Raw genomic sequence first — 21,202 nt, forward strand, 5'->3', positions numbered from 1 at the left:
CTGTTTGTTTGTCACTCCCAGGTAAATCAATACATGCTCACCAGCAACTCAGGACGGGAGCCAAGGATGGAAAATGATTTTTTTTCTTCTGTCTGAAGTTTCTGGGCTGCTATTTCAGGAGCAACTAGGAAGATTGAGGCCTGTGATCTCTTCCTCCTCCAGCCCCTTCTGATCCCGATCAAAAATGCAGTCTCTGAGGCTGTTTTCCAGGGGTATGACCTTGCTTTTCAATTCACAAATCACAAAGTAGGGTGTCTGGATCATTGCATGGTCCCTTCCCTCACAAAAAAGCCTCTCAACACTGAACAGCATAGCGGAGTGGGGAGGCTGTAATGGAATGATCACACCTCTCTTGGGATCTATCTATCTAATGTTGTCAGATAATTCACACATTTGGGGAGCCAGGGTCAGACCCCTTGAACTTTGGCTCCCGAAACACAGGCCTTTACCCAATGAACTTAAAGACATTTTCATAGCTACTGGTACCAATAGTAAGTCTATTATCCTCTCTGTGAGTATTCACTAAAGACCAATATTGCACTTACACTAAGCCAGCGCGTTACATGACTTTGTCACACTTTGACACCCGCTAAAGGAGTAAAAAACTCCCACAGCTTCTGTGTCTGGGTGTCCTTCCTGCATGGTATACCCAGCCAAAGAGAGATGATGCACTTTGAAGCTGCATTTCATGGACCGAATGCTCAGTCACTCAGAATCCTGGGGGATTTCCTGGTGAATTCAGAGAACAGTTGACTTGATCGTCTTAACTGTGTTTTTTCTGGTTTTACTGCCAGTTTCTCTTGTACTTTATTCCAAATACAACAGAGGGAAAGAACCCAATTGTTTAGAACATTTCACATATGGTCTTCGTTAAGGGGCCGCACCTCTAAATCTTTGGGCTGGATTCTGCTGTCGGTTTCACCAGGGTAAATTCTGCGTGACTCCACATAATAGAAAGGAGTTAAGCTAGATTGCACTGCTGTAAACGACATCACAATCTCGTCTTTGGTGTTTGACTTGGCTCAGCATGTGTGCAGACCACGTTTTTGGCACAGTCAGAAGAGGTAGTAACTGTGTGCAGATAGGTACGTATGTGCACAGTGACTTGTTTGAGGCAAGTGTCAAAGTTTTAGGGAAACCGAACCTGTGTTCCCCCTCCATGGTCCACCAAGGGCACCAGCTTAAAGGTTTAATCTCCCACCTGTCACCTCTCTCAGGTAGAGACCTGTGTCTCCCTCCCTCCTGACGTGGTTGTTCCAGGCTGCGCAGTTCCCTGACTATTCTGTGATATCCCTAGCAAGCCAGACTGGCTAAAAGGCCCTGCATCTGCACTTTGCTTTCCCAGTGCATTGCCTACAGTTATAAGTTACCACACAGCTCTTGCTAAGCAAGCACATTTATTCTTAAGGTGAAAGCATCACAGAAAAAACGTATTAAAAACAATAAAAGAAGCTGCATACATGCTAATAAGCTTAGCAGAGGTCACCCCAGTTCCAACCTTAGGCTCCAGTCAGTGTCAGTCCTTCAAACCCCACAACTGAGTTTTCCCCATGGTTATGGATTCATAACTGTCTCAGAATCAGTACCAGAACCAGGTGGGGCAGTTCAGCCATTTCTTTATACAGCTTGGGTCTTTACCTGGTTCTGGAGACAAGATCAATCAGCAGACAATGACCCTGTTCTCAGGGTGTCCCTTCCAAAGGCAGGTTTTGGGTATAACCAGAGTAGGGGAATTTGCATTCACCTCCCCTGAGGTATTCCCCAGGAAATCCACTTAACAGTTATTGTCCCAAAAGTCCATTCTTGTCTTGCACATTTTCAATATAGTCCTTTGAACTCTCAGGCCTCACATTACATCTCCCCCCCTAGGGAGGTTACCTACAATCCCGGCCCACGTTAATACAGAAACTTTGCATTTAATTCAATGTACCCCAAAGAGAGTTAAACTTAATTCAGTAAGGTCTCCCCAAGGAAATGCAGGAAATTGCCATATCTGTCACAGCATGTACCTGGACTATCACTGCAGAACACCCAGGTTGAAAATCTTACCAGTTTGTGTAGTAATTTCTGTTGAGAGCAAATAGATCTGAAAGTTGGGGAGCAGGTTAAACCACTGAGTCATCTCGCCAGTGACTCTCAACCTTTCCAGAGGACTGTATCCTTTTTGGGAGTCTGATTTGTCTTGCGTATCCCCATGTTTCACCTCATTTAACATCTACTTTCTTAGAAATTTGGACATGAAAATACAAAAGTGACACAGCCACTAGTACTGAAAAATTGCTGACTTTCTTATTGTTACCATATCATTATAAAATAAATCAGTTGGAATATAAATATTGTACTTCCATTGCACTGTGTAGTATACAGAGCAGTATAAACAAGTCACTGCCCGTATGAAATTTTAGTCTGTACTGGCTTCGCTAGTGCTTTTTATGTAGCCTGTTGTAAAACTAGCAAATCTGTAGATGAGTTGATGTACCCCTGGAAGACCTCTGTGTACCTCCAGGGCTATGCGTACCCCTGGTTGAGGACCTCTCCTCTATACTTATCAGATTTGAAGCTGAGGCCCAGATACTCAGCTGGTGTAAATTGCCACCGTCCCACTGGCTTTCACCAGATGAGGGTGTGGCCTCCGGAAATGGAATGGAGTGCCCTTAACTCCTTGCAAGATCAGGGTCTTCGCTCAGCAGTCCTGAAATGGGGACAGTGTCCCTACAGGCTTTGAACGTGACTAGCCTTATTCCCACACTGCCCAGCCACAGATGCAGGTTCCTATGGGGGATATGCCACTGACTGAACTGAGCACGTCCCTAGCGTGATACACGGTAACCCTTTGGCCTTCTGTCATTCTAGACTGTCTCTTCAAAGTATGTCCCATGAACCGCTACTCTGCCCAGAAGCAGTACTGGAAGGCCAAGCAAACCAAGCAGGACAAGGACAAGATTGCTGACGTGGTACTGCTGCAGAAACTCCAGGTGAGGCGAGCTCGGCCAGTGAGTGCCGGTGAAATTCCAGGCAACAATCCTCGCAGTACGTGGTTGAACCATTGAGAGAATCTTAGCGACGGCAGGTCCACTTACTGCAGTCCATGGCTGGCAGGGGCTGCCCTTGAAATATAGCAGTGCTCTCTGAGATGCATAAGGTTGCCCCCACTCTGTTAGGATCTAAGCAACCTGGGAAATACTGCAAATAGGACTGATCCAAAGCCCACAGAAGTCAGACTGCTTTTCACTTTGGATAAGGCCCGCACTAACTGTTGCCAGTTGTCTTAAATGACTGTGTAAATTTGTAAGGAGGATTCAAAGATTTTTTTAAGACCAGAAGGGACCATTAGATCATCTAGTCTGACCTCCTGTGTAACACAGGCCAGAGAATTTCACCCAGTTACCCCTGTATTGAACCCAGTACCTTGCGTTTCACTAAAGTGCATCTTCCAGAAAGGCATCCACTCTTGATTTGAAGACATCAAGAGATGATCGCTATATTCTGCCCCATCTGTGCTGATAATATTGCCTCGTGTACAGGCACCCTCTCTTTTCCTGCGTGGGTTAGAAAACAACTTCTAAAATCAACAGATATGCTTGCCGTTAATGGAAGCAAATTAGCAACTGAATATAGTGAGAGCACTGGCAGACTGTGTGTGTGTGTCATGTCCTCTGTTAAATGTTTCTGATTTGAGTCCTGATCTCATTTAGTACCGAAGAACTTACACAACTTTGTGCTCCACCCCTTCTGCCCTCTCAGCATAACGTGTGTGTGTGTGTGTGTGTGCGCGCGCGCACCATATTAAAATGTACACCTATATTTGTAAGCCAGTAGGTATCCCCTGGACTAGGAAGGAGTTTTATGCAATGTACTACCCACACTGGCTCCAGGTTGAAGCCCCTTGTAGATCCCAGGACAGAGCTGGCATTCAAGGTTGTATTTATCCAAGTCCCCAGCTAGGTTTAAACCATCTTTCAACCAGAGGAAATAATTTCCTGAAATAGTAGCAGCCCAGAAATAAAGAGCGGAAATCCAGGCCTGGCGTTCTGTCTGCAGCGGTCTGAAATGTGCTAAGTTTAGTTGCCAGATGTAGGGGCCTTTTGTGTCTCTTTTTGTGGAGGTTTTTGAGGAATTTAATATTTATAAACGTCTCACTTTGCTAGTCGCAACGAGAGACGTGAGGCGCAGACAGGTGCTATGCACGATTTCCCTTCTGCAGCTGTGCGGATGCTCCCCGCATCCTGCCCTGCCGCTCCCTGCTATTCCAGTCCCACTATCTCCCTCCCCACAGCAGCTGCTCCTCAGTGAAGACTTGTCACCTCCCTGCTGAAACCCCCCCAAGAAGAGGCTGTCAGGGCTTGCCCACACTTAAAACACTACAGCTGCGCCACTGCAGTTCTTCAGTGTAGACGCTACTACCCCGTCGGCGTAGCTAATCTTCCTCTCCGAGGGGCAGTAGCTAGGTTGATGGAAGAATTCTTCCATCAATTTAGCGCTACCTACACAGGGATTTAGGTCGGTTTAACTACGCTGCTCGGGGGGGTGTGGATTTTTCACACCCCTGACCAACATTGTTAAATGGACCTAAGTGTCTAGCGTTCACCAGGCTTCCATCTCACCTGGTGGTTTTGTGACAAGGACAAATACTTTGTAAGAAACCCGTTGGGAGCATCGAACTCCTTTCCCATCTGGGAGCTCTTTGCATTTGAGACACACTGGAGCCAGACCCCCAGATCTGAACAGCCTGGGCTTCATCGGGGGGCGGGGGGGGGATTGGATTTAGTGCCACACGGTGCTGCAGACAATGAGTTCTCAGAAGCAGCGCTGGTGCAATGGGTTGTACTTTTTCTCTTTCTTGCATCCCTGGACCCGTTTCAATGGGTTGCTCTTTTCCAAGCTGCCTGTAAATCCACCCTGGGGGCTGCTGGGTGTGGACATCTGCTTATTTTCCTTACAGTTCCTTTTTGCAGCCCTGGTTTCTGCTGAGCCCCGGGGTCCCGTCCAAACCGGGCATGCTCAGGCTCCCGCTCCCCCATCGCTGGAGTGGCAACAGAGGCAAATGTTTATCCAGAAATTCTGAGGGATTAGAGATTAATTAAAGAAAAATAGCAGCAATGTTTTAAAGAGCTTTTAATTGTCAGTGAAGCGGCCTGAAAGCAGCAGCGTCTGCCAAGGCCAATTTGCAGTTGTGGCCCTGCCTGCTTGGGTAATTGTTTTCAACTTTTGCTTTTAAGGGACTGACTCATGGCAAGGGAGGTTTCCAGCCCTGGATCTTCTGTCTGTTCCATTCTCAGCAGTTTGGGGCTCCTTTTCCCCTTCCCCCAGCTTCCTTCCTGTCCTTTGCCAGGAGGATACCAATGTGAACAGCAATCTCACCAACATTCATTTCCCCTCTCTCCTGAGTGACCCGGGGAGAAGGTGGAGACCCGCTGGGCTGACGGTGTTGTGCAATCTGGTTTAGGAATAGAAGAGTAGATGGGAAAGGCACGGGTTCTCCCATCCCCCTTACTCTGCTGCAGTTGCAAGAATTCAGTGGAGTGTGTCTTGAACCCAATGAACCACCCGCAAAATCACCCTGTAGCAATCCCCGGCTACCCAGAACTTTATGGACGTTGGCTGTGAGTCATCTGCATAGACTTCATAGCCATAAGTTAGGGACCTTTCACTCCTCAAACCACCGGCTGTAAGCGTAGCCTCTGCTAGAACAATCTTGGCTAACTGGTAGCCCGAGGGCATACATAGGTCCTGTAAGCTGCCCTGGGCTGGACAGTTTGACAGCCTGGCATTCAATCCAGGAGAGACACTGCTGATGTAGTCGGACCCCAATACTCCCCGTATAAATATGCCCTGAAGGAGAATTCATTCCTCGCTCCATATATTCAACAGTAACTTTCCTGTTCAACACACCACGCAGAGGCATGGATAACGCATGTGGTTTTGGGGAGACAGTCTGGCTGGCCTATTCCAGGGCATCTCAGAGCGGGCAGTTGGCCACTCCAGCATCTTTCTCCCAGCTTCCTGGTTACTACGGGGCCATCTCCAGCTGGCGAGTCAGAACGTGCAGCCTCCTGTGTGCAGTAACTGCCAGTGTTTCGAGGAGAGCTGGCCCTGGTAACTGCTGGGGACCTCCCGAATCCTGGGGCCTCCCAGCACCAGCAGGGTTTCAAGTGGAGGCAGTTTGCGCAGTCCCGTGCAAAGGCACGCGCTCCCTTGTTTTCATGTTCACAGTAAGACCTGGAGCCAACCTGCCCAGAAGACTGGGGCCCACTTCTTTCCAAGGCGCCCTCTGATTTGGGGTGCATCGGTTTCTGGGTGTCCAGTTGGAGTCCCCTAGGCCCTGATTCTCAGAGCTGCTGAGCACCCACGTCTCCCACCGCCTTCGAGCAGAGCTGCTCTGGCCACTCCGAGTTGTCTCAGGTCGAGCACCCAGACACCAAGGCAGCCCAAATCCCAGGCCGCTTTATGAAACGTGGCCCAAGCCTGGGAACTTGCCCGTGGCCATCGAGGGGGAGGGGATCCAGAAGTAGATTGCAAGCCTGGCCTCCCTCTGTGGCTGGCGTGAAGCTTCCCTCGTTACCCTGTGTTCCTCCCCCACACGCCCCAACGGGAGGTGGCTGCGGCTCACCGGGCCCTGCTCTGTGTTTTGCGGACAGCATGCGGCGCAGATGGAGCAGAAGCAGAACGATACGGAGAATAAGAAGGTGCACGGGGACGTGGTGAAGTACGGCAGCGTCATCCAGGTATGGGCCGCGAGCACTCCCCTCCCTTGGGCTCAGCGTCGCCGGCAGCTCTGGGCTATAGCTCGCGGCATGGCCTCTTATCTCCTCCCTGGACGTCCAGGGATAGGGTCTGAAGCCACCTACACAGCTGCCTGGTTGCTTCTCCAGTGAACTCAAGAGTTCGTTTTCGTAGGAGCATCTAGGCAATAGCTAATGGAGGGTGTTTCGTTGCAGTGTAGACCCAGGAAACCATCAGTATCCAGATTCAGTCCCCAGCCGGGGTGTAGCTAAAGACTGGTCCGTTCCCAGCCAGAGACTGGACAGCTTTCTGCCTGTTCGATGTGAAGGGGTTTGGGTGGCTGGTGGTGAATTGCTAAGACCCTGCAGGCTGTGGGTTAGCGGATGGGCGCACCGGGATGCGACCCAGCACTGGAGTAAATTCTCGCCCATCAGTGGGCTCCATTGAAGGAGCAGCTGGAAACGCACCCCTGGGAACGCAGGGGGCCCTATGCAGTGCTATGGCTTCTGTAACAGCAGCCCGGTCCGGTCTGCTTGTGCAGGAAGTGAGGGTGCAGGCGAGTATTAGCAGGCAAGTAAAACACTTGCTTTGGCGTACAGCCTTGGCCCTGCACCCACAGGACCCTGTGTTTGTTTGTCACCTGGCAGTTACCTTTGTTTGAGGGCTGCTGCTGGCAGGTTAGATTTAGCCATACAACTACTCAGCTCCATGAGACCTGAAAGCCTCGGGCCACCCCGTAACTTGGGCCTTGGGGTGATGCACAGAACCAAGGCTGCAAGCCAGGCTGGAGGACCAGGCAAAAGCCAAAGGCAATGTGGGCAGACCAGGCCTTCTTCGTGCAGTGTCCCTTGTGGTGGAGAAGAGACAGGGCTCTGCAGTAGTGGATAGAAAGGAGGAGGCTTCTGTGGGTCTCTCTCGCTCCCAGCCTGTGCTGCCTGGCGTCACCATGCAGGGGCTCCCTAATTCCCCGCCTGGGCTAAGGTGCCGTAGAGGGGACTGGGGATGCCACTGTGTTTGGCTTTCCAGCTTCTCCACATGAAGAGTAACAAGTACCTGACAGTGAACAAACGTCTCCCCGCCCTGCTGGAGAAGAACGCCATGAGGGTGACGCTGGATGCAACAGGCAATGAGGGCTCCTGGCTCTTCATCCAGCCCTTCTGGAAACTGAGGAGCAATGGGGATAATGTGAGTATGGCGGGGAGGCGGAAACTGAGGTGGGAAGGCTCCGGGGTTGGGGGTCGTACTCGGTGATCTGTGTGGCAGCTGGGGAAACTGAGGCAGTGAGGGGTAAGTGGCCTGCCCAAGGTGAGTGGCAGAGCCAGCGATAGAATCCAGGAGTCCTGACTCCTGGTCTCCAGCCCTGACCACTAGGCCATGCTCCCTCCTGCTGCTTCAGCTCAGGTCCACTACAGGATGGATTGGGGGGTAGTGGAGCAATTCAGTGTCCTCTAGGATTCAGGGGCTCAACTGTCACTCTCAAGCAGATGAGGGTGGGGCAGAGGGGACACACCCTGTTTCTCAGCCCGCCCCCCAAAGGCCAGTCTGTTCGTGCAACAATGCTGATGGCGCATTCCCAGATAGGGAGAGTCTCTTTTCTGCATCCCGGTTGCAGATCCCAGGGAGTAGAGAGAGGCTCTCAGAATAAAGGTGATGGGGGCTAGTGGAGGATCCTGAGGGCGACAGGACCATGCTCAGGGGCAAGACTTCCACATCAGCTACCACGAAAGAGACGTGCAGGCAGCGTGCCCAGGTCTCATCCCTCTGCAGAGTCCCCATGTTCACGCTCTCACCCCCCTCTCTCTAATTCTCCTCCCCAGGTAGTCGTGGGAGACAAAGTGATCCTGAACCCTGTGAACGCCGGGCAGCCACTGCACGCCAGCAACTACGAGCTCGCCGACAATGCCGGCTGCAAAGAGGTACCAAGAACAGGGAGGAGGGAAGGGTTCGAGTCCACTGTAGGGATTCTGTGGGAGGGCTAGTAGTCACGATGCTCGTGTCTGGATCTGAACTTCTTTAGCACTTGTTTGGAACCAATCTGTTTTGTTTCAGGCCCGTCACTAGCATCTCGATCTCTCTCTCTTTTTTCCCAGGTGAACTCGGTCAATTGCAACACCAGCTGGAAAATCAACCTGTTCATGCAGTTCCGGGACCACATGGAGGAAGTGCTGAAAGGGGTAATGAACGAGCATCCGTTCTTCATGCCAGAGCTGCTGGATAGGGATTCCGTTGTGCTAGGCGCTGTACAAACACGGCGGGAGAGACAGCCCAGCCCCTGTGACTATCAATCTGAATTTTCTTTGCCAGTCTGTACCAACACAGGGAGTAGCGCTCTGCTCCTTCAAGAGGAAAAACCTGCACTTTCACCCATCACGCCACCTAGTGAAGTGGGGGGAGGAAATGGTAAGGGGCAGTAGGGCGTCTGGATGCAATTGCCCTGCTGAGCATGCCACCGGTATGGCTGCCTGAATCCCAAAGACTCTCTGCAGGACGACAGCCCTGCCCAAAGGCGGTTGAGCCTGATTGGCCCATGAGTCCATGTATTGTCTCTGAAGCTTAGGGAAGGGGTGTCCACGGAACCGGCAGATCAAAAGGTGCCATCCATGTGCATGTGTCTTGTGGGTACCTCCTTTGTAACCTCCTCTCTGTGTCCCTGGTTGGCAGGGGGATGTGGTGAGGCTGTTCCATGCCGAGCAGGAGAAGTTTCTCACCTGCGACGAGTACAAGGCCAAAATCCACGTCTTCCTCCGCACCACCCTGAGGCAGTCTGCCACATCTGCCACCAGCTCCAATGCACTGTGGGAAGTTGAGGTGAGCGCCGGGGGAGCACGGTTGCAGAAGAGCGTGTCGGCGCTCTCTCTAGTAGCTGGTGTGCACAGAGGATAACAGCCTACTACTGCAGACAGCTGATGGCAGCTCAGGTGGTAGAGGAGAGGGGTGTGTTTTTTGGTGCAGACGGTCCCAGCTTCCAGCCCTGCTGGTGACCCAGGCCGGGGTAGCATCAGGCTGGAGTCTGACAGGTGACTCTGTGGTTTGCTGAGTTCATGCTTTCGTAGTGGATGCTTTGACAGACTGAATGGCTGTTTCTGTACGTTTTGGGCCTAGACACTCTGCCTGGGCTGATCGTCAAACGCTGCCCCTTAGCAACGCAGCCATAGCCCGGTGGCTGCGGCACTGCTCACTGAAAAGGGGTGGTTAATCGCTGCACAGCGCTAACAATAGACCCGGAGCAGAGCCTAGGATGTACTCCGTGACCTCCTAGAGGGTTCAAATTGTTCCTGTCGCCTGCTAGAAGCCATGTCCACCCTGGGGTGTCCCCGACACATCCACCGCACCTGACCCACCTCAGAGCTATTCTAGGTACTTAGGCTCTGAGCACCTCACTCTCTTTCATGCATTTCCCCTCACAGCACCCCTGCAAGGCAGGGCAGGGCGGTTATCCCCATTCTACAGGCGGGGAACTGAGGCACAGAGAGGCTAAGTGACTTCCCAAGGTCTGTGGTGGAGCAGGGAATTCAGCATGGTCTCCCAAGTCCCAGGCTAGCACCCTAACCCCTGGATCCTCCTTTCTCTCCCCGTGTGCCTTTCAGGTGGTCCATCACGATCCCTGCCGAGGTGGAGCCGGGCACTGGAACGGCCTGTACCGCTTCAAGCATCTCGCCACTGGGAACTACCTGGCCGCGGAGGTAAGAGTGGCAGAGGGGGTTGGATGGAGATGGCCGGCTCCTGCTGCCATCGAGGTCTTGCCATCCCTTGCAAAGGGGCTGCAATCTTGCCTGTAATGCAGAGCAGCGACTGCTCTCCGCAGGGCCACATTCTGCATGGGGGCCCTGCATATTTTCCTTGGGGCGGAAACTGACCTTAATCTAGTTTATAGGGAGCTTTGAGAATCTTTTGCCTGGGAGGCTCCTTGCCCGTGCTGATGGGAGGGTCTGCAGCTCCCTTCCAGTTCCTCCTTGCTTATAGGAGGCAGAGATGCCAAGGCTTGGGCCTGGGGCCATGAACAACATTGCTGTTTGCCCATTTGCTATGCTAGGATATGCCCAGCAAAAAGCCCCCAGAGCTGGCACACACTTGTCAAACTTGCTCTTCACGTTCTCTCTTTCCGCTTGGCCTGTGGCACGCACAGCCCAGCAGGCTGAGCTGTCCTTTATTTGCTCATCCTGGGCCAAGCTCTACAGTCAAACCTTTCACCACAACCCCGTTGCTCTGACAAAAAGGAATTTGGCCGGCCGTGCTTAACTCTTTTTTTTCTGACTCCTGACCAAATTCAGCTCTTGCTCGTCTTCTAGGGCATTCGCAGATTTCAGGGCCAGAATGATCAGATCTACTCCAGTGGTTTTCAACCTTTAAACTTTGTGGACCACTGAAAAATTTTAAATGGAGGTGCGGACCCCTTTGGAAATCTAAGACAGAGTCTGTGGATCCCCAGGGGTCCATGGACCACAGGTTGAAAACCACCGACCTAGTCTGACCTCCTCCATAACACAGGCCAGAAAACGTCATCCACCCATTCCTGCCTTGAGCCCACATTGTGCGGTGAAGGCTAGAACCTATATTTTAGAGCAAGACATCCAAGAAAGACTTATCTGGCATGTCTCCATTGAAGTCAGTGGAAGAAAGAGCAGGTGACAAACCCCCTTGCTTGGAATTTGAAAGGGTCAGAGTCAACGGCCCAACTTGCGTGTTTATGTTGTTGTTTATTTAATATTTCTTTCACTTTGTAGGAAAACCCAAGTTACAAAGGAGATGCCGCCGATCCCAAGTCTGCACCCATGGTGAGCTCTGAGATGTGTTCTGCTTGGCTAGTGGCTGAGCGGCTGCTGCTCTCTGGGCCTGGAAGTAATTTCCTTGCTCATCCACTTAGGCTCTCTGCTGGCTGTTGAGAACACAGGGAATCGGCACGGTAACAGAACGGGCCATTGGCCCAGCTAGGGAGGGAGCAGGTGCAGTTAGATTCAGGGAAACCACAGCAGCTGGTGCTCAGGGTGACGCTGGAGCGGCATCGTGCTCTGGTGGATGTGATGCTCCTGGCAGTGCTGGAAGGCTGCCTTGCTCAGTGTACCTGCTCTATGAGGCATCTCCATGTAGCACACTGGCCAAGTGTACCGAGTGCACCCCCGGCAGGTGTTAGTACATCTGGTTGGAATCGAATGGCCTGGAGGGTTCGCACAGCCCAGAGCGCGCTGGAAGGGCATGCAGATGAGGTGGTGGTAGAAGAGAGACGACTTCCTAGCCCTGTGGCAGAGGGGTTCTTTTACCCTGTTTACCAAGTGTCTTCGGGAAGGTGGAGTTGGTCCTGTAGGTGCACTGGTGCATGCCACCCCTCTTCTCATGTGTTGTCATGCTGCAAGACCCCAGCCCAGGTTCTTGGGAGCTTCTGCTGTGTCTCGAGACTGACCCGCCTTCCCCCTAGAGTACGCGTGCGTGGGGGAGCTTGGTACCGCATCCAACCGCTTGGTACCACTCTCCACAGCTGCTTCCCTTGCTGCAGGGTGGGACCATTCGCTCCAGCCGGAGGAAAACGGGGGAGAAGATCAAATACCGGCTGGTGGCCGTGCCCCACGGGAATGACATTGCCTCCCTCTTTGAGTTGGACCCTACCACGCTGCAGAAGACGGATTCCTTTGTCCCTCGGTATGCGGGAACACCAGGGCCCACTGTGAAACCTCACCGGTTCAGTCGGCTTCATGGCCTGGTGGGAATTCAGAGCTAGCTCACCAGTTGGGCGCAGTCTCACGGAGGTTGGGCTGCTTCAGAAGGGGGAAGATTTGGGGTCAAGGAAGGGAACACGGAGTAGCAGTCACACAACCTGAAAGCCTAGCGCTGAAACCTGGTCCACTCTTGCATGGGGGGACCTCTAAGGAAAAGTGTAAGTGGCCCTGTTCTCTCTGAGTCAGTGCTGAGCCAGCACGCTGGTGGGAGCTGCGTGGCTGGAGTTGCTGTGTGTTGGAAAACCAGTAGCGCCACCATAGGGTCCTGGCCCAATTCCCGCTTGGGTGACTGTGTCGACTCCCCTAATTCCCCTGCAGGAACCAGTGCAGAATGACCGTCGTGTCCCACCCCAGAGGTGGCTGCATTTCGGCACGGGGAGGTTTGACGTGATTCCCATCTGCACATCTGGAAAGTGCTTCCGGGCCTTTCTGGATGGAAAGCGCGATAGGAACACGGAACCTTCATTGTACCGATTTCAGGAACTCCTACGTGAGGCTGCGCCATCTCTGTACGAACACTTGGATCCAGAGCACTGACGTGCCCATTGACATCGATGAAGAGAGACCCATTCGTCTCATGGTACGTCCCACGCTTGGTCACAGCTTGGCTGCAGGGTCTAATGAGCTCTTAGAATTCAGAGTTCATATCCCTGTAGGTTCTTGAGCATCATCAGGAGGACCAAAGCAACCTAGAACCCAGCCAAAGCAACCTAGAACCCAACTCATCTGTCCAGTGCAATAGCTGATAGTAGCCACGAGGTAGGGACGGGGTAGGGTGGCTCATTCATCCCACCATGGTTGGAGTAAAGGTGCTGTAGTGGTAGAGGTAAATAGCAGTGCGGAGGGGAGGGGTTGTACCCGGAGCCCAGCGTTGTAGTGGGTAAAGTGTTGAGAAAGGTGTCCATGTGTGTCTGACCCTGCGGCAGATGCTGTCGCTGGAGCTGAAGCGGGTTTTGGTGAGGGGTGACACGGGGTTCTCTCTTTCAGCTCGGCACCTGCCCCACCAAGGAGGACAAAGAAGCTTTCGCCATTGTCTCTGTGCCAGTGTCAGAAATCCGGGACCTGGATTTTGCCAACGATGCCAGCTCCATGCTGGCCAACGTGGTGGAGAAGATGAACGAGGGCTTCATCAGCCAGAACGACCGCAGGTAACAAACCCAGCCATGCTGCTGACCATTGGCCAAGCAAAGCCAGGCCCATGCTCAACGCGAAGGCATCTCTCTGCCTGTCTGTAACATGGTGACTTTTGAACATTGCATTTGATGAGTCTCGGGGAGCATCCGAGGCTCCAGTGTGCTGAGCCCTGTGGATTTTGGTGAAACCCAGGAAAGCCTGATATCCACTCAGATCACAGTTTTGTCATGCCGGATATAGGGGTGAGGCTGTCGCCTCCCAGATGCCTGTGGGAGGCGAGCAGAGTCACTCTGGGTGCAAGGGTGAGGCAGTGAGCACCAAGTTGGGGGTGAGGCAGTGAGCACCAAGTTGGGGGTAGACTTAAGGTGCCAGAGATCTTCCTCTGCCTGCAGTACCAAATGGACACTCTGGGGGCCTGACTTGGTGGAAGTCAGTTAGGTGGATCCTCCAGGCAGGCTCCCTAGTCTCCATTCCAACTGAGATCACCCCCAGCCAGGCATCTCAGCCCCCAACACTGGCCAGCCCCCCCAGCCAGCCCTCTCGCCCTCAGCTGATCCTATCACCCCTACTGTGGCCAGGCCTCCCCCTTCCCCACCCCCCGTATCCTGACCAAATGGTCACTAGGGATGTGGGGGCGTAAAGGGCCTGGCTGGATATCCAGCCTACAATAAGCAAGGAAGCATGCAGTCCGACTGCTAGAATGCAGCATGTCCTCCGGAGCAGAGGGCAGCAGGACAGAGTCCGTGGGCCGGGCCGTATCTCTGTCACTCATGGCATAGCATGGCTCTCGGCCTAGAGCGTTGTGCCAGCACCGTCGCGCTTCCCTGCCAGCGGCCTGATTACAAGCCTGCTCCTCCCCAGGGACGCAGCAAGGAAATCAGATTGCGTGTGTCGGGCCTGTGCCAGCCCCTCCTTTGCAACAAGAGAAATAAATTAGGAGCTGGGAGATGGCCCTGTGATAGCGCCGGGTTAGTTAGTCGTGGTGTTATTTATAGGCGGGTGGGTTCTTGGCATTTCCTAAGCAAAACACAGCGATACGGTGACGCAGATAGACTGAGCCACTTCCCCTTTGCCACCCCTCCACCAGAAGACAAGCTGAGTCCCTTGGGCTACAGCACGCCAGAGACTTGTCTTGTGGAAGAGAACCAGGGTTCTGATCACTCATGATGATCAAACTCTTGACTGTTCACAAGTGTGAGGATATTAGTCCTGCTGTCCAAGCCAAATTCTTTATGTACTTTAGTTTGAATACACATGAGAACATAAGAACGGCCAGACTGGGTCAGACCAAAGGTCCATCTAGCCCAGCAACCTGTCTGCCAACAGTGGCCAATGCCAGGTGCCCCAGAGGGAATGAACAGAACAGGTAATGATCAAGGGATCCATTCCCTGTCGCCTATTCCCAGCTTCTGGCAGTCAAAGGCTAGGGACACCCAAAGCATGGGGTTGCATCCGTGACCATCTTGGTTAATAGCCATTGATGGACCTATCCTCCAGGAACTTATCTAATTCTTTTTCTGATTCTACACAATTATAAGGGGTCTAAACCCTCATGCTTCAGGGCATAAACCAAGATCTAAGAGGTCAGGGAATAAATTCCCCATGGACATTATGGGGGTCAAATTCTCTCCTGCACAGAGGCCCGATGCATGTTCTACACACTGCATAAGTTCCTCAAAACCCAACTTGGGTCTCATTAGTTTTGTATGAACCACCCAAAGTTGGGGGTTGGTTTGGAGACTAGGAGCGGTTCTAGGCTGCTCTCTGGTTATTAACCCTCCCATTGCTGAGGTCCCAGGTGGCATGGATGCACCCGCTGCCGATAATGATGTTGCGTGCTGCCCGCTTTGCAGGTTTGTGATCCAGCTGCTGGAGGACCTGGTGTTTTTCGTCAGCGACGTTCCCAACAACGGGCAGAATGTGTTGGACATCATGGTGACCAAACCCAACCGGGAGAGGCAGAAACTCATGCGGGAGCAGAACATCCTGAAACAGGTGAGCAGGATGGGAGAGGAGGGACACGCAGGGACAAGGATTTGGGTTTGAACCAAAGTGATTCAGCCACTGAACCCTCACTGAGCCGTGGGGAAAACGTGGGCTGGGGAACGGGAATTTGGGGACAGGCTGGTCAGAGAGACACTGGAGAATTGCGGACTGTGTGTCTGTGCAGCCAGCTTGTATTCTTCAGGGGCATTTTTATAGAGTTATTGTTAGAAGCTATACATAGTTGGGGGTGAGGGGCAAATCTGGTCAATTGAAAGGTCATTAAAATAAGGGGCTCTTAGAAATTGGCCAGAGGGCAGGCATACTTGGTGCTGGTGTCATGAAAGCTGTCCTCTTCCATCACGGATGCCGATCAGTCCTGACCTGCAGCTCCCCACGGCTATCAGTCTGTGCCCCACAGGCAGCTCTGCTGACACTCATCGAACGAGACCTGCAGCCCCTGCTCTTATTCCAGCCTTGGGTTCCTTTTGAGCCCAGTGAAATGTAGGGTGCTTTATTTGAGGTCACAAAATCTCCACGCAGGCCTTACGTGAGATGGTCCAATTCATTCTGCTTGTGATCAGAGTTGAGGTCTCCAGAGGGGACCCACTGCATCCCTTGAACTACCATGGACGGCCTTGAGTTAGCAGCAGGGGTGGTTTAACCAGGATCTGCCTGCAGGCATTCCCTTATCTCACCCGCTAGGGAACGAGCACCGTAGAAATACCTGTAACTCAATAGAGAGGACTGAGCTGCAGCTCTGAACACAGATTTGCGGAGGGCAGCTTGGAATCTGACTCCCTCCGGCTTCCCTCTGTTGTGTTCGATTAGATCTTCGGGATCCTGAAAGCTCCGTTCAAGGAAAAGGGAGGGGAAGGCCCCCTGGTGCGGCTGGAGGAGCTGTCGGATCAGAAGAACGCTCCCTATCAGTACATGTTCCGCCTCTGCTACCGGGTGCTGCGGCACTCCCAGGATGACTATCGCAAGAACCAGGTGGGTCCGTGTGGCAGGGCGGCCGGGTCGTCCTGGCCACAGCTCCTGGCCCCACGTGATACACTGTCATCTGTATTGCGGAACACCTCGAGGCCCTAATCAGGGATCATGGCACCGTTGTGCTAGGCACTGTACGTCCATATCGCAAGAAGGGAGCAAGCCATCTCCGTCTGCTCTCCAGGAACCCACTCGCACGTGTTGCTGATTTGGCTCGCAAGCTGTGGGCTTTAGGACTCCCGTGCACTCCTGCTGCTCTAGCAGAATCTCCCATACGGATAATTCCCTGTCTTCCCACTGGAGTTGTCAGCTACTTGGGCCATGAAGTGACAGAGTTTCCAGGCCCCTGGCCTCCTCACCACATGCCAGCTCTGCTGTCCCCAAGGCAGGCAGGAACCTTGTCCTCTCTCTCCGGAGCTTGGATCGTCCTCTTGGCCCCCATTTAACACTGACGCTGATGGGGAAGCCCTGGGCGGGGATCCTTCTCTCCACAGCTGGCCAGACAGCGAGCAGGGCTTACGGGGGGAAGCCCTTGAAGGAGATAGGTGTCGGAAGCAGAGAGTGGCCCTGAGGGCAGCAGCAGGACCTGGGTGGAGGGTGGGACCCGAGCCCACACCCAACCATAATCAGCCAGTGGGAACCTGGATATCTTCCCCAGAGGTTGGGTCTGTGGGCGCTGGGTCTCTGCATTGGACGGGCACCTCAGTTGGTGTCAGAGCACAGATTCCAGATGTCGCTCACCCTACTTGTCCCTCATGCTGGGGGTGTATTTTGCGGTCACCATTGGCACCCAGTACTAGCCCTGGCCCTCCCTGGCCCCTGCTAACTGCTCTGCCCCTGTCCCCACCTGATCTCTGCCCCGCTCCTCCAGGAACATATCGCCAAGCAGTTCGGCATGATGCAGTCCCAGATCGGCTACGACATCCTGGCAGAGGACACCATCACCGCCCTCCTGCACAACAACCGCAAGCTGCTGGAGAAGCACATCACCAAGACCGAGGTGGAGACCTTCGTCAGCCTGGTGCGCAAGAACCGGGAGCCCAGGTGCGTGCCGTGCAACCTGGCTGCTGTCTCGCAGTCTGTGCACTGAGCGATGGACCCCGGTGCACTGGTGTTTGAAGACTGTCGTGTCCAACCAGCTGAATATTGCTCTGTTGCAGCCGTGAAGGTTGCTGGCCAGCAGAGGGACTGTGCTGGTGAAGGGGGCGGTATGTTTGGGGTTTCGAGAGCAGGGACTAGCAGTGCCCTGGAGAGGGAGTTACGCAGGGAACAGGAGGAATCCAGAGGCTGGGGTAGTGGAGAGAGTAGCGGGCCTTGCAAAGGCCTGGAGGGATCGGAGAGGCTAACGGAGCCCTGTGGGGGCAGAACTGCAGAGGCCAGGAGTATCAGAGGAGTGGAAGCACCTTCCAGGGTGTTCGTGGTGTAAGAGGGCAGATATCTCCCAGGAGGATCGCAGTGGCTGGCAGTGCCCCGCTGGGTGGCTCATGCTGTCAGGGGATGGGACATCGGACGCTGCAGATCTTGGCGCGGTAAAAGCAGAACTGCGCCATACGAGAGCAGAGTCGTGGGGCCTGGGGATGTGGAGACTCGGACAGAGGGCAGGCGCCTTGTAATGTGGAGCATCAGCTGAAGGCTAGATTGGGCTGAGCCTGCTGCTCGAGCAGGAGGACCCTCCCAGGTGTGAATGCCAGAGCAGGATTTCTCACTAGTTGGGAGCATGCGCTCTTCAAGCCTCAAAGACCTATCCTGTGTGCCAGGCCAACAGCTCCATAAGGTCTGCAACCCCGGTCCAGGTTCATGCGAAGACAATAGCTGAGAGAGAGAGGCCAGAGCATCCACTGGGGCGCCCTTCCCCTTCAAGCCAGCCCCCCGCCCCATCTGACCGTGAGCTGTGGCTCTCTTGTGCTCACCCCAGGTTCTTAGATTACCTCTCGGACCTGTGTGTGTCCAACCACATCGCCATCCCCGTCACCCAGGAGCTGATCTGCAAGTGCGTGCTGGACCCCAAGAACAGCGACATCCTGATTAAAACAGAGTGAGTATCCCAGGGGCCGCTTGGCCCTGAGTGCTGGGCTCTTCCCCACCCCCCCGTGCGGGACTGTAGCATTGTGTGTGGAGTGGGGAGAGTCATGGGAATACCCTCTCCCTCCTCAACCCGGTCAATCCATAGGGTGGTATGAGACTTCAGGGCCTTCTTACCGCATCCCATCAATCTTCAGGGCCAGCGCCTCGGTTGGTGGAAATTGGCATTGCTCCATTGATTTCAAGGGGATAGAGAAAGGGTGGTCTAGTGATTAAGGCCCTGGCCAGGGACTCAGGAGGTTTGGGTTCAATTCCTTGGGCACATCATTGACTCCCTCTGTGCCCCAATTCCCCATCTGTCCCGTGGGGTAATACCCCCTTTCTGGTGAGGAAGGATGGGCTAGGATACTCACCCAGGCTCAATTCTCTGCTCTTCCACCGACTCCCTGGGTGACCTTGGGTAAGTCACTTAATCTACCCTGTGCCTCAGTTGCCCTTCTGTAGCATGGGGAGAATAGCCCTGCCCAGCCTCACAGCAGGGTTGTGAGGGTGAACCCATTAGAGATGGTGAGGCGCTCAGATACTACTGTGATGGGGCCAACATCTAGAGGGATGGATCTGGACCATTGTTACAGGGAACCTCCTGAAATTAGTGCCTAAGACACAGTATGAAATATCGGCTTTCTTCAGCTTGCCCACGCCACAGTTCCCAGCATCTGGGCTCAGCATCAGTCTGGGACAGGTGGATTCTCTGGGCTCAGCCTTCTGCTCCCTTGGGTCCGCTCCCTGATCAGCAGTCTAGGAGAGGATCTTCCCAGCGCAACGAGTTTTCTTTCCTTTGTGGTTATTCCTCTGCCCTGTGTGAGATGGGAGGTAGCGTAGTCAAACGGTCAGAGCCCAGGCCTGGGGAGTCTGAAATCCTGACTCCTTGTGTGACTTTGGGCGAGTCCCGTTGCCTCGCCGTGCCTCGGTTTCCCCATCCGTACAATGGGGAGTAAGGACCCCTGTTGAACGTGGCGGTGTGATTGTAGGCTGAGGCCAGTAAAGGAGATGTCCCAGACCCACGAATACCTGAGCATCGAGTACTCCGAGGAGGAGGTCTGGCTGACCTGGAGTGACAAGAACAACGACTCCCAAGAGAAAAGCATCCGGCAGCTGGCGCAGGAGGCGCGGGCGGGCAACGCTCATGATGAGAACATCCTGAGTTACTACAGGTAACGCCATGTGGCCTCCCCGACCCTCCCGGGTGTCCAATGGGAACAACGTGAGGATTGGACAGTAAATCCCACCCCTGGCTGAGCTGGACTTTTAGGGGGAGTTCACCAGGGACTGGAACTCCGCATTAAGGGAACCGATGCTGGGCTCTGTGAGTGCCGTCCCCGCCCTCGGCATGTCTCCACATGCTCAGCCGCTCCTGGGCCAGCCCAGTCCCCCTCCCTAGGCGCTGGGATGAGCCAGGGAGGTGACCGTCCGGCCAATCTCCCTGTCTGGCAGTGGGGGACGCAACCCACCTGCTCCGCTAATGCGAAGGCGAGCATGCTCTGCCGGAGCCCTGCTGCGGGGGTGTGCCCATGGGACACTGGCTGGTGCGGGTGAAGGGGGAACAGAAGAGGAGCATGTTTGTAGGGGGCCCCCCCTCACTCAGCCAGCCACTGTGGGGGGTGCGTTGCTGTTGGAGTCGGCGGGAGTTCAGCGACGGGAGCACAGCTGCGCCTTTGTTTCCGTTCACAGAGCTTGGCTGTGCGGGCTCGGAGAGCAGCCCCCTGGCCCAGCCATCTCTCTCCAGCTTTCTTGCTTACCCCGTTAGGCCCTCACCAGCTACCCAAGGGGCACCGGCTGGGCATGAAGCGGGGCCTTGTTCCCTCGGCAGAGGGGCGGGGTGATGTCTGTCGCTTCCACAAATGATCTAATACAGATCCCCTCCATCTCGCCTTCTCCTTTCATCTCTTCCCCCGTCTCCATCTCTGTGTGTCTTCCTCCCTCGTTCTCACCCCCGAACAGGTACCAGCTGAAGCTGTTTGCCCGCATGTGCCTGGACCGCCAGTACCTGGCGATCAAAGAGATCTCCAAACAGCTGGGGGTGGAACTCATCTTCCTCTGCATGGCGGACGAGATGCTGCCCTTTGACCTCCGGGCCTCCTTCTGCCACCTCATGCTGCACGTGCACGTAGACCGTGACCCCCAGGAGCTGGTGATGCCCGTCAAGTTTGCGCGGCTGTGGACGGAGATCCCCACCGCCATCACCATCAAAGAGTGAGGCAAACCGGTGCTTCTCACCGTGAAGGGGGTGGCATGGGGGATTCCAGCCCATCCCACCCTAGAGATCCCTGGCTCAGATCCAATTTGTGTCATTAATGACCAAATGGCCATAGTGAAGGCAGGCGGGAGGCACATGTGGAATGGGTCTGGCAGGTCTTAGCCAGGTCTCCTCGCGGGCAAAGCCTTAAAAAAACCCACCAGCACAGCTGGCACTGATCAGCCCTCGAGGCCAGTGACGAAATGAGCTTTGGAGACTGAGCTCTCCTCTCTCTCTTTCGAGGCCAGGGTTACTGGGACACTTACCCCTGCTGCTGCCAGGCCGGGGTTTTGTGGGGAGAGGACGCTGACCTCCGGGCCTGTCCGTCCGATACACAGAACTG

General features: G+C 54.1%; 1 protein-coding gene across 1 annotated transcript in view; it reads left to right on the forward strand.

Annotated features, from left to right (window-relative positions):
• The window catches only part of ITPR3 (inositol 1,4,5-trisphosphate receptor type 3), an 82,597-nt gene that overhangs the window by 25,921 nt on the left and 35,474 nt on the right, over positions 1-21,202 (forward strand). The window contains exons 3-19 of the mRNA XM_074936463.1: positions 2,854-2,975; positions 6,639-6,725; positions 7,750-7,908; positions 8,541-8,639; positions 8,814-8,897; positions 9,385-9,531; positions 10,311-10,406; positions 11,448-11,498; positions 12,215-12,357; positions 12,915-13,014; positions 13,422-13,582; positions 15,422-15,563; positions 16,383-16,544; positions 17,413-17,585; positions 18,457-18,576; positions 19,595-19,777; positions 20,565-20,816. Of these exons, the coding sequence (XP_074792564.1) occupies positions 2,854-2,975; positions 6,639-6,725; positions 7,750-7,908; positions 8,541-8,639; positions 8,814-8,897; positions 9,385-9,531; positions 10,311-10,406; positions 11,448-11,498; positions 12,215-12,357; positions 12,915-13,014; positions 13,422-13,582; positions 15,422-15,563; positions 16,383-16,544; positions 17,413-17,585; positions 18,457-18,576; positions 19,595-19,777; positions 20,565-20,816 (2,281 nt within the window). The remainder of the gene's footprint in view (positions 1-2,853; positions 2,976-6,638; positions 6,726-7,749; positions 7,909-8,540; positions 8,640-8,813; positions 8,898-9,384; positions 9,532-10,310; positions 10,407-11,447; positions 11,499-12,214; positions 12,358-12,914; positions 13,015-13,421; positions 13,583-15,421; positions 15,564-16,382; positions 16,545-17,412; positions 17,586-18,456; positions 18,577-19,594; positions 19,778-20,564; positions 20,817-21,202) is intronic.

Source organism: Natator depressus, chromosome 21, assembly GCF_965152275.1.
Source record: "Natator depressus isolate rNatDep1 chromosome 21, rNatDep2.hap1, whole genome shotgun sequence".
NCBI classification, from domain to species: domain Eukaryota; kingdom Metazoa; phylum Chordata; order Testudines; family Cheloniidae; genus Natator; species Natator depressus.